A 17,503-nucleotide genomic window follows, 5' to 3' on the forward strand; every position below is an offset into this window, starting at 1 on the left:
ACATCACACTGCCATCAGCCTGGTGACAGTATATGGCGGTGACATCACACTACCATCGGCCTGGTGACAGTATATGGCGGTGACATCACACCCTACCATCGGCCTGGTGACAGTATATGGCGGTGACATCACACCCTACCATCGGCCTGGTGACAGTATATGGCGGTGACATCACACTACCATCGGCCTGGTGACAGTATATGGCGGTGACATCACACTACCATCGGCCTGGTGACAGTATATGGCGGTGACATCACACTACCATCGGCCTGGTGATAGTATATGGCGGTGACATCACACTGCCATCGGCCTGGTGACAGTATATGGCGGTGACATCACACTACCATCGGCCTGGTGACAGTATATGGCGGTGACATCACACTACCATCGGCCTGGTGACAGTATATGGCGGTGACATCACACCCTACCATCGGCCTGGTGACAGTATATGGCGGTGACATCACACCCTACCATCGGCCTGGTGACAGTACATGGCGGTGACATCACACTACCATCGGCCTGGTGACAGTATATGGCGGTGACATCACACCCTACCATCGGCCTGGTGACAGTATATGGCGGTGACATCACACCCTACCATCGGCCTGGTGACAGTATATGGCGGTGACATCACACTACCATCGGCCTGGTGACAGTATATGGCGGTGACATCACACTACCATCGGCCTGGTGACAGTATATGGCGGTGACATCACACTACCATCGGCCTGGTGATAGTATATGGCGGTGACATCACACTGCCATCGGCCTGGTGACAGTATATGGCGGTGACATCACACTACCATCGGCCTGGTGACAGTATATGGCGGTGACATCACACACTACCATCGGCCTGGTGACAGTATATGGCGGTGACATCACACTACCATTGGCCTGGTGACAGTATATGGCGGTGACATCACACCCTACCATGGGCCTGGTGACAGTATATGGCGGTGACATCACACTACCATCGGCCTGGTGACAGTATATGGCGGTGACATCACACTACCATCGGCCTGGTGACAGTACATGGCAGTGACATCACACCCTACCATGGGCCTGGTGACAGTACATGGCGGTGACATCACACTACCATCGGCCTGGTGATAGTATATGGCGGTGACATCACACCCTACCATGGGCCTGGTGATAGTATATGGCGGTGACATCACACTACCATCGGCCTGGTGACAGTATATGGCGGTGACATCACACTACCATCGGCCTGGTGACAGTATATGGCGGTGACATCACACTACCATCGGCCTGGTGACAGTATATGGCGGTGACATCACACTACCATCGGCCTGGTGACAGTACATGGCGGTGACATCACACCCTACCATCGGCCTGGTGACAGTATATGGCGGTGACATCACACCCTACCATCGGCCTGGTGACAGTACATGGCGGTGACATCACACTACCATCGGCCTGGTGACAGTATATGGCGGTGACATCACACCCTACCATCGGCCTGGTGACAGTATATGGCGGTGACATCACACCCTACCATCGGCCTGGTGACAGTATATGGCGGTGACATCACACTACCATCGGCCTGGTGACAGTATATGGCGGTGACATCACACTACCATCGGCCTGGTGACAGTATATGGCGGTGACATCACACCCTACCATCGGCCTGGTGACAGTATATGGCGGTGACATCACACCCTACCATCGGCCTGGTGACAGTATATGGCGGTGACATCACACTACCATCGGCCTGGTGACAGTATATGGCGGTGACATCACACTACCATCGGCCTGGTGACAGTATATGGCGGTGACATCACACTACCATCGGCCTGGTGATAGTATATGGCGGTGACATCACACTGCCATCGGCCTGGTGATAGTATATGGCGGTGACATCACACTACCATCGGCCTGGTGACAGTATATGGCGGTGACATCACACACTACCATCGGCCTGGTGACAGTATATGGCGGTGACATCACACTACCATCGGCCTGGTGATAGTATATGGCGGTGACATCACACTACCATCGGCCTGGTGACAGTATATGGCGGTGACATCACACTACCATCGGCCTGGTGACAGTATATGGCGGTGACATCACACCCTACCATCGGCCTGGTGACAGTATATGGCGGTGACATCACACCCTACCATCGGCCTGGTGATAGTACATGGCGGTGACATCACACTACCATCGGCCTGGTGACAGTATATGGCGGTGACATCACACCCTACCATCGGCCTGGTGACAGTATATGGCGGTGACATCACACCCTACCATCGGCCTGGTGACAGTATATGGCGGTGACATCACACTACCATCGGCCTGGTGACAGTATATGGCGGTGACATCACACTACCATCGGCCTGGTGACAGTATATGGCGGTGACATCACACTACCATCGGCCTGGTGATAGTATATGGCGGTGACATCACACTGCCATCGGCCTGGTGATAGTATATGGCGGTGACATCACACTACCATCGGCCTGGTGACAGTATATGGCGGTGACATCACACACTACCATCGGCCTGGTGACAGTATATGGCGGTGACATCACACTACCATTGGCCTGGTGACAGTATATGGCGGTGACATCACACCCTACCATGGGCCTGGTGACAGTATATGGCGGTGACATCACACTACCATCGGCCTGGTGACAGTATATGGCGGTGACATCACACTACCATCGGCCTGGTGACAGTATATGGCGGTGACATCACACCCTACCATGGGCCTGGTGACAGTATATGGCGGTGACATCACACTACCATCGGCCTGGTGACAGTATATGGCGGTGACATCACACTACCATCGGCCTGGTGACAGTATATGGCGGTGACATCACACTACCATCGGCCTGGTGACAGTACATGGCGGTGACATCACACTACCATCGGCCTGGTGACAGTATATGGCGGTGACATCACACTACCATCGGCCTGGTGACAGTATATGGCGGTGACATCACACTGCCATCGGCCTGGTGACAGTATATGGCGGTGACATCACACTACCATCGGCCTGGTGACAGTATATGGCGGTGACATCACACTACCATCGGCCTGGTGACAGTATATGGCGGTGACATCACACTGCCATCGGCCTGGTGACAGTATATGGCGGTGACATCACACTGCCATCGGCCTGGTGACAGTACATGGCGGTGACATCACTCACTTCCCACAGGCTCGCCACTCCAGGTGAACTTCTCCCACTCCTCCTCATCTTCATCCACAAAGGCCTTTATACTGTTTACCGCGCGTTTAGACTCCTTCAGCTGCAAGAGACAACAGGGTGACTGACTGCTGCCGGAAGGAGGAGGTAGGTGACTGACTGCCGTGTGTGTGGGGGGGGACTGACTGCTGCCAGGGGAAGGGGCGGTGGGGGACTGAGCGTTGCCCGGGGGAGGGGGGGGGTGGACTGACTGCTTCCCGGGGGGTGGGGGACTGACTGCTGCCCGGGGAAAGGGGGTTTGGGATAATGAGCGCTGCCGTGGGGGAGGGGGACTGACTGCTGGCGGGGGGAGGGGGGGTGGGGGACTGACTGCTGCCCGGGGGGAGGTGGGAAGGGGGACTGACTGCTGCCCGGGGGGAGGGACTGACTGCTGCCCGGGGGGAGGAGGGAAGGGGGACTGACTGCTGCCCGGGGGGAGGGACTGACTGCTGCCCGGGGGGAGGGGGGAAGGGGGACTGACTGCTGCCCGGGGGGAGGGACTGACTGCTGCCCGGGGAAAGGGGGTTTGGGATAATGAGCGCTGCCGTGGGGGAGGGGGACTGACTGCTGCCGGGGGGAGGGGGGGTGGGGGACTGACTGCTGCCGGAAGGAGGGGGGGTGGGGGACTGACTGCTGCCGGGGGGAGGGGGGGTGGGGGACTGACTGCTGCCCGGGGGGAGGGGGGAAGGGGGACTGACTGCTGCCCGGGGGGAGGGGGGAAGGGGGACTGACTGCTGCCGGGGGGAGGGGGGGTGGGGGACTGACTGCTGCCCGGGGGGAGGGGGGACTGACTGCTGCCCGGGGGGAGGGGGGACTGACTGCTGCCCGGGGGGAGGGGGGACTGACTGCTGCCCGGGGGGAAGGGGGACTGACTGCTGCCCGGGGGGAGGGACTGACTGCAGCCCGGGGGGAGGGGGGGGGGTCTGACTTCTGCCCGGGGGGAGGGGGGAAGGGGGACTGACTGCTTCCCGGGGGGAAGGACTGACTGCTGCCCGGGGGGGGGGGGTGGAGACCACCTACCTGGGATAAACCATCCTCATCATCATCCTCGAACGTGAAAGCCTTGCACTTGGAGCCGTGCCAGTAATCCTCCTCATCCGCCTTTAGCCGGGACATCTGGGCTGTGGAGGCAGCGAGTGGCGTGAGATACCGGAGATCTCAGGACCTCATAGCTGACAGCAGGATGCGGACAGAACTGGGAGTGCAAGGCACTCTGGGAATCGTAGTTTACTCGTTACTACAAGGAGCGCCGTAACTATGTGTAATAAAACTACAACTCCCGGCATCACTTTCGAACTCGTCCTACTTTTCTAAACGACCACAAGTAAGATGGCCGCCGCGGCCTCTAGAGCTTCCTGTTTCCTGTATTCTATCGGCGACGGATATTTGACGTGATGACGTTGGGGGCGGGGCTGCGCTAGCCGGCTTCCAGGCTGTTCTAGTAACTTCCACACCACATATAAGTGACGGGGGGAGGCGGAGCGTGAGCACGCCTGGAGAGAGACCGGGAGAACGCACCGGGAAAGAGGCTGAGGAGACCGGGAGAGTGACTGAGGAGACCGGGAGAGTACACCGGGGAGGAGACTGAGGAGACCGGGAGAGTACACCGGGGAGGAGACTGGGAGAGTACACCGGGGAGGAGACTGAGGAGACCGGGAGAGTACACCGGGGAGGAGACTGAGGAGACGGGGAGAGTACACCGGGGAGGAGACTGAGGAGACGGGGAGAGTACACTGGGGAGGAGACTGAGTACACCGGGGAGGAGACTGAGGAGACCGGGAGAGTACACCGGGGAGGAGACTGAGGAGACGGGGAGAGTACACCGGGGAGGAGACTGAGTACACCGGGAAGAGACTGAGGAGACCGGGAGAGTACACAGGGGAGGAGGCTGAGGAGACCGGGAGAGTACACCGGGGAGAGACTGAGGAGACCGGGAGAGTACACCGGGGAGGAGACTGAGGAGACCGGGAGAGTACACCGGGGAGGAGACTGAGGAGACCGGGAGAGTACACAGGGGAGGAGGCTGAGGAGACCGGGAGAGTACACCGGGGAGGAGACTGAGGAGACCGGGAGAGTACACCGGGGAAGAGACTGAGGAGACCGGGAGAGTACACCGGGGAAGAGACTGAGGAGACCGGGAGAGTACACCGGGGAGGAGGCTGAGGAGACCGGGAGAGTACACCGGGGAGGAGACTGAGGAGACCGGGAGAGTACACCGGGGAGGAGACTGAGGAGACCGGGAGAGTACACCGGGGAGGAGACCGGGAGAGTACACCGGGGAGGAGACTGAGGAGACCGGGAGAGTACACCGGGGAGGAGACTGAGGAGACCGGGAGAGTACACCGGGGAGGAGACCGGGAGAGTACACCGGGAAAGAGACTGAGGAGACCGGGAGAGTACACCGGGAAGAGACTGAGGAGACCGGGAGAGTACACCGGGGAGGAGACTGAGGAGACCGGGAGAGTACACCGGGGAGGAGACTGAGGAGACCGGGAGAGTACACCGGGGAGGAGACTGAGGAGACCGGGAGAGTACACCGGGGAGGAGACTGAGGAGACCGGGAGAGTACACCGGGGAGGAGACTGAGGAGACCGGGAGAGTACACCGGGGAGGAGACTGAGGAGACCGGGAGAGTACACCGGGGAGGAGACTGAGGAGACCGGGAGAGTACACCGGGGAGGAGACTGAGGAGACCGGGAGAGTACACCGGGAAGAGACTGAGGAGATCGGGAGAGTACACCGGGGAGGAGACTGAGGAGACCGGGAGAGTACACCGGGGAGGAGACCGGGAGAGTACACCGGGGAGGAGACTGAGGAGACCGGGAGAGTACACCGGGAAGAGACTGAGGAGACCGGGAGAGTACACCGGGGAGGAGACTGAGGAGACCGGGAGAGTACACCGGGGAGGAGACTGAGGAGACCGGGAGAGTACACCGGGGAGGAGACTGAGGAGACCGGGAGAGTACACCGGGGAGGAGACTGAGGAGACCGGGAGAGTACACCGGGGAGGAGACTGAGGAGACCGGGAGAGTACACCGGGGAGGAGACTGAGGAGACCGGGAGAGTACACCGGGGAGGAGACTGAGGAGACCGGGAGAGTACACCGGGGAGGAGACCGGGAGAGTACACCGGGGAGGAGGCGGCATGGCCAAGTGGGGAGAGGGAGACCCGCGCTGGATAGTGGAGCAGAGAGCGGACGCCACCAATGTGAACAACTGGCACTGGTGAGATCGGTTTCTATTACACTACAGGAGGGGGGTGTATATATAGGGGTATTACACTACAGGAGGGGTATATATAGGGGTATTACACTACAGGAGGGGTATATATAGGGGTATTACACTACAGGAGGGGGGTGTATATATAGGGGTACTCCACCACCACTAGACACACCTGTCCTGTACACTGTAACACCACCACCACTAGTCACACCTGTCCTGTACACTGTAACGCCACCACCACTAGACACACCTGTCCTGTACACTGTAACACAACCACTAGACACACCTCTCCTGTACACTGTAACACTACCACCACTAGACACACCTGTCCTGTACACTGTAACGCCACCACCACTAGTCACACCTGTCCTGTACACTGTAACACCACCACTAGACACACCTGTCCTGTACACTGTAACACCACCACTAGTCACACCTGTCCTGTACACTGTAACACCACCACTAGTCACACCTGTCCTGTACACTGTAACACCACCACCACTAGACACACCTGTCCTGTACACTGTAACACCACCACTAGACACACCTGTCCTGTGTACTGTAACACCACCACCACTAGTCACACCTGTCCTGTACACTGTAACACCACCACTAGACACACCTGTCCTGTACACTGTAACACCACCACTAGACACACCTGTCCTGTGCACTGTAACACCACCACCACTAGTCACACCTGTCCTGTACACTGTAACACCACCACTAGACACACCTGTCCTGTACACTGTAACACCACCACTAGACACACCTGTCCTGTACACTGTAACACCACCACTAGACACACCTGTCCTGTACACTGTAACACCACCACTAGACACACCTGTCCTGTACACTGTAACACCACCACTAGACACACCTGTCCTGTACACTGTAACACCACCACTAGACACACCTGTCCTGTACACTGTAACACCACCACTAGACACACCTGTCCTGTACACTGTAACACCACCACTAGACACACCTGTCCTGTACACTGTAACACCACCACTAGACACACCTGTCCTGTACACTGTAACACCACCACTAGACACACCTGTCCTGTACACTGTAACACCACCACCACTAGACACACCTGTCCTGTACACTGTAACGCCACCACCACTAGACACACCTGTCCTGTACACTGTAACGCCACCACCACTAGACACACCTGTCCTGTACACTGTAACGCCACCACCACTAGACACACCTGTCCTGTACACTGTAACGCCACCACCACTAGACACACCTGTCCTGTACACTGTAACGCCACCACCACTAGACACACCTGTCCTGTACACTGTAACGCCACCACCACTAGACACACCTGTCCTGTACACTGTAACGCCACCACCACTAGACACACCTGTCCTGTACACTGTAACGCCACCACCACTAGACACACCTGTCCTGTACACTGTAACGCCACCACCACTAGACACACCTGTCCTGTACACTGTAACGCCACCACCACTAGACACACCTGTCCTGTACACTGTAACACCACCACTAGACACACCTGTCCTGTACACTGTAACACCACCACTAGACACACCTGTCCTGTACACTGTAACACCACCACTAGACACACCTGTCCTGTACACTGTAACACCACCACTAGACACACCTGTCCTGTACACTGTAACACTACCACCACTAGACACACCTGTCCTGTACACTGTAACACTACCACCACTAGACACACCTGTCCTGTACACTGTAACACTACCACCACTAGACACACCTGTCCTGTACACTGTAACACCACCACCACTAGACACACCTGTCCTGTACACAGTAACACCACCACTAGACACACCTGTCCTGTACACTGTAACACCACCACTAGACACACCTGTCTTGTACACTGTAACACCACCACTAGACACACCTGTCTTGTACACTGTAACACCACCACTAGACACACCTGTCCTGTACACTGTAACACCACTAGACACACCTGTCCTGTACACTGTAACACCACTAGACACACCTGTCCTGTACACTGTAACACCACCACTAGACACACCTGTCCTGTACACTGTAACACCACTAGACACACCTGTCCTGTACACTGTAACACCACTAGACACACCTGTCCTGTACACTGTAACACCACTAGACACACCTGTCCTGTACACTGTAACACCACCACTAGACACACCTGTCCTGTACACTGTAACACCACTAGACACACCTGTCCTGTACACTGTAACACCACCGTTCGGGCAGGACACAGCCAGTCCATCAGCCAGGACGGGCATTTTTGGCCAACTCCTGACGTCCTCACAACTTAGATGGGATAATTCCTCCCGGCAGGGATTTCTGGGCCCGGTGGTGCGTCGTGGGCACAGGGAGAGGTGAGCCTTGCTTCCCTGCCGCCTGTCACATTTTTAAGACGTCCGGACTTTGAGGTGACTGCACCATAAAGATGAGGATTGAGTGACCCTGTCATGGTCGGTGGTTTTTATTGTCTGGTGCGCAGTAGGTGGGCCCGGCGGCCCCCAGTGTGACCATATTCCCTCCCCTCCATGAGATTCTACAGGGCGGGGTCACACAGAGGGGTGTGCATCTGCTGACCCTGGGGGGCCCGGCCTGCCTCCGCTGCATAGAGCCCGAGCCGCCCTCAAAAAATCCCTGCTTGTACATCCGCTTAAAGTATCAGGACACGGGCCATGTCTGCCTGATGGCTCCTGCACCGCTGTCCTGTGTAATGTAGAGTCCTGCTCGGGCAGCATGGTACACGCTTGGTTAATAATCAGTAGCCCGGTATAATCTGGTGTCGCACAGTGTGGCCTCCGACTCTGCAGCTGAGGTATAAATAGGCGGGGGGGGGGGGGGTCTATTAGTAACTCACTCCAGCCGCCATTTTATCTGACATGTCAGCACCACCTGTCCCCAAGGGTGGAGAGAAGGAGCTGAAATATGAGGGAGGGACACATCTCCCCCCCCCCCCCCCCCACTACTTCCTCACGTCTCCAGCTTCTCCCATCATCCCGTGGTCCCATGCACACTCCTATCAGCCAAGCGTGGTTATAGAGAGACTTAGAGCAACTGCTTGTCTCCAGGCACACTGTGTGTGCAGCCCCCCATAACCTGTACAGGGGGTAGACTCCAGCTGCTACAGGGGCATAATCTGGTCAGTGGGGGCAGGGGGGCTTCTTGTATAAGTGAGTGCGGCTTTCTTCCCACAGGACAGAGCGGGACGCCACAGCCTGGTCCACAGATAAGCTGAAGGAGTTGTTCCTGGCGGTCAGTGTGCAGGGAGAAGAGGGGCGCTGCGAGGTGACGGAGGTCAGCAAACTGGATGGGGAGGCCTCAATCAACAACCGCAAGGGCAAGCTCATCTTCTTCTACGAGTGGGACGTCAAGCTGAACTGGACCGGTGAGTGTGGAGGGCACTATGATAAATCTGCCTGTCAGGGGTCTGGTGAGCTCAGTGTAGCTGGACCCTCTGCTCTCACTCTTGAACCCTGCTGACCGGCACAGTTAATGCTATTTGTTGTAGTGGGGGCTGCTGTTAGTGTCACATGACCGCGGGCACGCTTGCTTGACGTTTTGCTTTGTTTTTTCCAGGACATTCCACGTCGGGGGTGAAGTACAAGGGCCATGTAGAGATCCCCAACCTGTCTGATGAGAATGACCCCAGTGAGGTGGAGGTAAGTGCTATTCCGTCTGCTGGGAATGTTGCTCCACGGAGGTCGCTTCTGTGTGTTCCACCACCTCTAGGAATGATCTCTGTGTCTTCTCTAGATCAGAGTCTCTTTGGCAAAGGATGAACCCGACACCAGCCTGGTGCAGCTGATGAGGAAGAGTGGAGCGCAGCAGATAAGGGAGGCAGTGGCGCAATACATCTCCACCCTAAGGACAGGTGGGTGACAGGCAACACTCCCATCATCCCTCATAGACGGGGCCCTCCGCTCACACAGCAGCTCACACCTTTGAGTGTTACCTCCTCACAATGAAACTGTGATATCATAGTGGTGGTGATGATGTCAGTGTGTAACTCAGTTTATGTTTTGCAGAGTTCACGCAAGGAATGATTTTGCCGACTAAAAATGGAGTTTCGCACACGGTGGTGTCAGACGTCAAGCAGAAGACCGCTCCTGCACTGGTTAGTCACATTAGCTTGTCGCCATCTGTACATGTTGGATCCACACATAGTCAGTGTCTGTCAATCCAATCCCTCTACAGTCTATGAAGCTAACCAGTCAGATGTTTGGCTGCCGGGTGGTGGAGGGCACTGCCGCTCTCTGGCTGTGACTCCGGATCACAGGGGGTCTGGGCAGAGAGTCCGGCTGAGATCAGTAACTTATCACACATGAATGTAATGCAGGATGTGATATGTGAGGAGTCGTTTCCTTCTCTCTTCCTTCAGATTCAGGACAAGAAGTCGGTGACCTGTCAGAACACAGGCGTGAAGATCCCCACCTGTAAGGTCAACATGAAGGAGACGTTTTTGACCTCACCGGAGGAGCTGTACCGGGTGCTGACCCAGCAGGAAGTAAGAATCCTCTCCTTACTATGGCTCTATTAGATCCCAGCAGATCCCTCTCTGTGTGTAAACATTTCTGTCCATTCTCTGTAGCTGGTTCAAGGCTTCACACATGCACCGGCCACCATGACGGCTGAAAAAGGCGGCAAATTCCAACTGCTAGGGGGCAACGTCAGCGGAGAGTACATAGAACTGGTGAGTGCTCCCTGAGCCCCCTGGACCTGCTTGTGGGGGGGATAGGAGACACTGGCGTGATACTGACCTCATCTTCTCCATTTTAGGAGACTGAGAAACAAATAGTAATGTCCTGGAGGTTCAAGACGTGGCCGGCAGGTAAGAGTTCCCAGAGCTGAGATACCTGCGTGGTACAGCATTCCTGACTACATCAGTTCAATTTTTTGGGGGGGGGGGAAACTGAACTTGGGAACACTGGGGCATACAATCTGAAACAAGTTGGGATGTTAAGAAGCAACATGAGAAAATATTAACTGAAAGAGTAGTAGATACTTGGTGCAAACTTCCAGCAGAAGTGGTAGGTAAAGTAACAGAATGTAACCTGCCTGGTATATATCTGTCTGTGCTAAGATAACAAGGGAAATAAGGGGTTAGATGGAGCAGGTGCACATAGGAATAACCATGGCACTCCTATAGCAAGTGAAGTGAGCAGGTGAGGATCTGCCATAGTTCTAACCACAATCTGAACAAGGAACATCCCTCGTGATAGCCTATCATGTAACTTGTGGTTTTTCCTACGTGTTGATGAGCGGTTGAAAAACCCATTTCGTCAGCACCTAGTTTAATGGAGGTGTGCATGTAAACTTCTAAGTGAGCGCTTCTCCTCCCCAGCTGCCTTACAACTGACTGCTGCTCCTCCCCAGCTGCCCGATAACTCATTGACGCTCCTTCCCAGGTGCTGGGAATCTTCTTAGTTTACCAGTACTAGATCCAGCTTTTCCCAGCAGCTAGGGAGAAGTGGCAGTCAGTTATAAGGTGGAGAGGGGAGAGCGGCAGTCAGTCAGAAAGCAGCCGGCTGGGGAGCAGCAGTCAGTCAGAAATTAGCCAGCTGGTTTCCCTCGGTGCGGCTTACGGATCCCACAGCCCTGGTCCTAGATGGAGCAGCTGGGCTTTTTCTGCCACCAATCTGTTCCTATATAAATGGCTGCTACTCCCCCTTCCTAACTTGTACATGTTCAGGGGGCTGCAGCGTGTGCTTAGTCATTACACTGGGTGGGGGGTCTATAATTAAGCCCTCCGCTCCAGACACAGCAGCCAGGATCGGAGAGATCACTGTGGAAGGGCTTTATTCACCATTATACTCTGGATATAGGGTGACTGGTCTTGGTGGGGTGTGACTGCTGGACCCCAAATCTTCTATTGGAGAAGAGCAGCAGTGCCCACTGGTGACCTCCGCACCATGTAGATGAGACCCTGGTCATGGTGGGGTTCAGCAGCTGCCAGTTTGGCCGGTGGTCTCCCCAATAAGTAGCTGTGTATTATCCAAGTCCTATCCAGAGGACACATTTACCTCTTCAGTGCTGTGCTCCTATATGATGGTCGCTGTCATAAGGACATACCCTGGATGAGGGCCCCTTCACTGCCCCCATAGTCACCTTGATTCAAGAATGCTGTACATATCATAAGGGACTACATCTACAAGGTAACATAACATCAGAAAACTTATAGAAACTAGGTAAATGACAGACTGATCCTTAGGGAGAGAACCCTGCCCGTGAGGGGTTAAAAAATTACAACAGTAACGGTTCACAATGTACAGGGGGCGGACATATTAGATCAGGGGGCAGTTGAGCTATGGCCTATTCTGGAGATGCTTATATAGGTTGTGATGGGAACGACTAACTTGTTGGGAGTGAGATCTAGGGAATGCATAGAGGACAGGACAGTATGTGAGGAGGTATCAGGAGATTAGGGGAGAGATGTATGGAGAGGACAGTATGTGAGGAGGTATCAGGAGATTAGGGTAGAGATGTATGGAGAGGACAGGACAGTATGTGAGGAGGTATCAGGAGATTAGGGTAGAGATGTATGGAGAGGACAGGACAGTATGTGAGGAGGTATCAGGAGATTAGGGTAGAGATGTATGGAGAGGAGAGGACAGTATGTGAGGAGGTATCAGGAGATTAGGGTAGAGATGTATGGAGAGGACAGTATGTGAGGAGGTATCAGGAGATTAGGGTAGAGATGTATGGAGAGGAGAGGACAGTATGTGAGGAGATATCAGGAGATTAGGGTAGGGATGTATGGAGAGGACAGTATGTGAGGAGGTATCAGGAGATTAGGGGAGAGATGTATGGAGAGGACAGGACAGTATGTGAGGAGGTATCAGGATATTAGGGTAAAGATGTATGGAGAGGACAGGACAGTATGTGAGGAGGTATCAGGAGATTAGGGGAGAGATGTATGGAGAGGAGAGGACAGTATGTGAGGAGGTATCAGGAGATTAGGGTAGAGATGTATGGAGAGGACAGTATGTGAGGAGGTATCAGGGGATTAGGGTAGAGATGTATGGAGAGGAGAGGACAGTATGTGAGGAGGTATCAGGAGATTAGGGTAGAGATGTATGGAGAGGACAGTATGTGAGGAGGTATCAGGGGATTAGGGTAGAGATGTATGGAGAGGAGAGGACAGTATGTGAGGAGGTATCAGGAGATTAGGGTAGAGCTGTATGGAGAGGACAGGACAGTATGTGAGGGGGTATCAGGAGATTAGGGTAGAGATGTATGGAGAGGAGAGGACAGTATGTGAGGAGGTATCAGGAGATTAGGGTAGAGATGTATGGAGAGGAGAGGACAGTATGTGAGGAGGTATCAGGAGATTAGGGTAGAGCTGTATGGAGAGGACAGGACAGTATGTGAGGGGGGTATCAGGAGATTAGGGTAGAGATGTATGGAGAGGACAGTATGTGAGGAGGTATCAGGAGATTAGGGTAGAGATGTATGGAGAGGAGAGGACAGTATGTGAGGAGGTATCAGGAGATTAGGGTAGAGATGTATGGAGAGGAGAGGACGGTATGTGAGGAGGTATCAGGAGATTAGGGTAGAGATGTATGGAGAGGACAGTATGTGAGGGGGTATCAGGAGATTAGGGTAGAGATGTATGGAGAGGACAGGACAGTATGTGAGGAGGTATCAGGAGATTAGGGTAGAGATGTATGGAGAGGAGAGGACAGTATGTGAGGAGATATCAGGAGATTAGGGTAGAGATGTATGGAGAGGAGAGGACAGTATGTGAGGAGGTATCAGGAGATTAGGGTAGAGATGTATGGAGAGGAGAGGACAGTATGTGAGGAGGTATCAGGAGATTAGGGTAGAGATGTATGGAGAGGACAGGACAGTATGTGAGGAGGTATCAGGAGATTAGGGTAGAGATGTATGGAGAGGACAGTATGTGAGGAGGTATCAGGGGATTAGGGTAGAGATGTATGGAGAGGAGAGGACAGTATGTGAGGAGGTATCAGGAGATTAGGGTAGAGATGTATGGAGAGGACAGTATGTGAGGAGGTATCAGGAGATTAGGGTAGAGATGTATGGAGAGGAGAGGACAGTATGTGAGGAGGTATCAGGAGATTAGGGTAGAGATGTATGGAGAGGAGAGGACAGTATGTGAGGAGGTATCAGGAGATTAGGGTAGAGATGTATGGAGAGGACAGGACAGTATGTGAGGAGGTATCAGGAGATTAGGGTAGAGATGTATGGAGAGGACAGGACAGTATGTGAGGAGGTATCAGGAGATTAGGGTAGAGATGTATGGAGAGGACAGGACAGTATGTGAGGAGGTAGCAGGAGATTAGGGTAGAGATGTATGGAGAGGACAGGACAGTATGTGAGGAGGTATCAGGAGATTAGGGTAGAGATGTATGGAGAGGACAGTATGTGAGGAGGTATCAGGAGATTAGGGTAGAGATGTATGGAGAGGACAGTATGTGAGGAGGTATCAGGAGATTAGGGTAGAGATGTATGGAGAGGACAGTATGTGAGGAGGTATCAGTGGATTAGGGTAGAGATGTATGGAGAGGAGAGGACAGTATGTGAGGAGGTATCAGGAGATTAGGGTAGAGATGTATGGAGAGGACAGTATGTGAGGAGGTATCAGTGGATTAGGGTAGAGATGTATGGAGAGGAGAGGACAGTATGTGAGGAGGTATCAGTGGATTAGGGTAGAGATGTATGGCAATGTCAGTCATGTAGCCCTGGGCTCTGTTCTGTGGAGTAATGACGTGTTGACTATAGGAGGCGCTGCAGCTTCCGCTGACCTAAGATGTCATCCTAAGGCGAGGGGGCAGGGAATGCTGACAAGATGGCGGAGCTTATGTGACTCTTGTTATGTCTGCAGGCCACCACGCCACTATCACACTCACATTTACAGACAAGGGGGGAGAGACGGAGCTGAAGATGGAGGCGCGGGGCGTCCCCCAGAGCGAGGAGCAGCACCTGAAGGACGGCTGGAAGCGATATTACTTTGATGGGATCAAGCAGACGTTCGGCTTCGGGGCGATGCTGCTATAACAGCTAGGGTGGGGGTGGGGTACTAGGCTCCTGTAATGGGGGCTGTTTGGGATTTTTTTTTTACCATTGTACAAATGTCTTGTGGACTGAACCATTGTATTTATGGGGAGGGTAGGGGTGTTGGCGCAGGGTTGGTGTTTGCACTGATTGCTGGTTCTCAGGTGTCTGATCTGTGGAGCTGTGTACATTGTCAGCCCGGGCGCCGCTTTGTGTACGGTCACCAATAAAGCGTGTAAATTATACCGCCACAGCGTGGTGCAGTCTTGTGGTGGTGGGGGTGTCGTGGGATGGGGGTCTGCTTGTTCTGGCTGCTGACTTTGAGGGCTGGCGGGAACCCTGGCCGCTGACTTTGTTTTCTAAGTAGATGAGTCCTGTCTTGCTAGGCCATGACTAAGATGGAGCAGCAATCTAGGGTAATCAGCCCATTAAGCATGTAGACCAGGCAGGTCAGACTCTAATATTACAGCTCAGCTGATTATATTATGGGCCTGGTCTGCCCGTATAATAATAATCTAGAGCACGCAGCGGACACGGGCAGTGTGTGTGCTGTCACCCTGCTGCCTCCTATTACCACTGACTTCTAGCCTTACCCTGCCTGCAGCCTAGAAATGAGTTGTATTTGAAGATGGTGCTGCATCCCCGCACAGGCAGCGTGGTGACGGCCCAATCACCTACAGGGAGAAGCAGACTGCCACGCGTGGCACCAATGGGGGGGTAGTTACGATGTGGGGGGTGCTGACTACTGTATGGGAGACTAATATGGGATTAGTGTGGGGGGCAGTATTAAGAAAGCTTCCTGGATGCTTTCTGCCATAGAGGAGACTGCAAAGGCCGCAACCCAGCCATTCCCACAGGACACGCTGAAGCAAGCTCGGCTCCCCGCTTTCTCCAATTTGTCCCACTGTCTATTGGTTTTTACCCCCCCAATCTTTACTGGACCTTGGACATCGTGATGGATTGCTTCCTAATCTTTCTCCTTTGACCTTAAATGTGGAGATTTTGCCTTATGTGCCCATTTGGGTTGATGGGGTAATAAAACACCTGTGATTGGTCCTCCATGTTTTAGGATTCAGTCCCTATTACACGGAGCGATTGCTGGGGATAACTAAAAAAGTAGTGAACGATTTGAACATTATTACAGTCACTGAATAATAGTTATGAACAATGATTTTGTGGTAGTTATATGGGCGCTAATCATTTACGGCAAGCCAATCGGTTTCTTTTCCCCAAGCTACTGAAAGATTTCTTATTACACGAATGGATTAGCAAATTGTCAGCGAAAGGCCAACCTTGTGTCCTAACCTCAGTCAGTGGAGCGTGATCGGAATATAAGGGCACAAGCGCATAATGGTGCTCGGGGGAAGCATAAGGCAGAGGAGGAGGAGGAGGAAGATGCGAATGCAGCATCACCTTGGAAGGGAGGGTTAGCATGGTCCCAATGTGGAACACCCTTATAATTCTCCACAGCATCCACCAACACAGCCCGTATTAGCAGGATCAGAATTTGTACCTATAAGGTTGGATGAGTATGTGTACACACATCTGATACTGAGTGATGGTTCTTACCTGCTTAACTTTGGGGTTGTTGAATTGGACATAGATCCCACAGGACTTTTCTCGTACATGTACCCCTTTCATGCTGAGCTTTAAAGGGGTATTCTAGCGAAAAGCTTCTTCCAAGCAATTGAAACACATTACAAAGTTATATAACTATATGCTACAGTCACCTATCTGTCCCCCACCAGGAAATGAAGTAAACTCATTATTACTGTTGACCAACAAAGGTTCTTACCACTACTAGCCTTGAACGCCTTCATATTACCTTCTCCCAGCTTTGTGACCATACATTTGTCCATACTTCCAGGCATATCCTAGTTGTACATCAACACACTTCCTGTTCCCTAAGGAACTTGTCGCCACAGAACAAGGGAAACTCGTTGGAAAACGGAATAAGGGATATTAGAGAGAGAACCATTAGTATTACCTGCCATACCTTACCTTTGTCATTTATGTATATCTATGCATATTAAATGAATTAAAACAAAATACA

The 17,503-nt window shown here is 53.5% G+C and overlaps 2 protein-coding genes across 3 annotated transcripts in view; one reads left to right on the top strand and one right to left on the bottom strand.

Annotated features, from left to right (window-relative positions):
- VIPAS39 (VPS33B interacting protein, apical-basolateral polarity regulator, spe-39 homolog) overlaps positions 1 to 4,558 on the bottom strand; it is a 31,385-nt gene extending 26,827 nt beyond the window's left edge. The window contains exons 1-2 of one of the 2 annotated variants that reach the window (XM_069949352.1): positions 4,232 to 4,558; positions 3,176 to 3,275 (exon numbers count right to left, since the gene is read on the bottom strand). In XM_069949352.1, the coding sequence (XP_069805453.1) occupies positions 3,176 to 3,275; positions 4,232 to 4,327 (196 nt within the window). In that variant the 5' untranslated portion in view covers positions 4,328 to 4,558. The remainder of the gene's footprint in view (positions 1 to 3,175; positions 3,276 to 4,231) is intronic. The other variant, XM_069949351.1, reaches the window with a different exon arrangement.
- Positions 4,559 to 6,240: 1,682 nt separating this feature from the next.
- Positions 6,241 to 15,682, top strand: AHSA1 (activator of HSP90 ATPase activity 1). The gene is made up of 9 exons (XM_069949782.1): positions 6,241 to 6,435; positions 9,630 to 9,820; positions 10,012 to 10,094; positions 10,189 to 10,306; positions 10,461 to 10,549; positions 10,814 to 10,939; positions 11,024 to 11,125; positions 11,212 to 11,263; positions 15,281 to 15,682. Exons 1-9 carry the CDS (start codon positions 6,356 to 6,358, stop codon positions 15,451 to 15,453), a joined length of 1,014 nt encoding a protein of 337 aa, XP_069805883.1. The 5' UTR covers positions 6,241 to 6,355; the 3' UTR covers positions 15,454 to 15,682.
- Positions 15,683 to 17,503: the final 1,821 nt, after the last annotated feature.

The sequence above is a fragment of the Dendropsophus ebraccatus genome, chromosome 13 (genome assembly GCF_027789765.1).
Source record: "Dendropsophus ebraccatus isolate aDenEbr1 chromosome 13, aDenEbr1.pat, whole genome shotgun sequence".
In the NCBI taxonomy this organism is placed as follows: domain Eukaryota; kingdom Metazoa; phylum Chordata; class Amphibia; order Anura; family Hylidae; genus Dendropsophus; species Dendropsophus ebraccatus.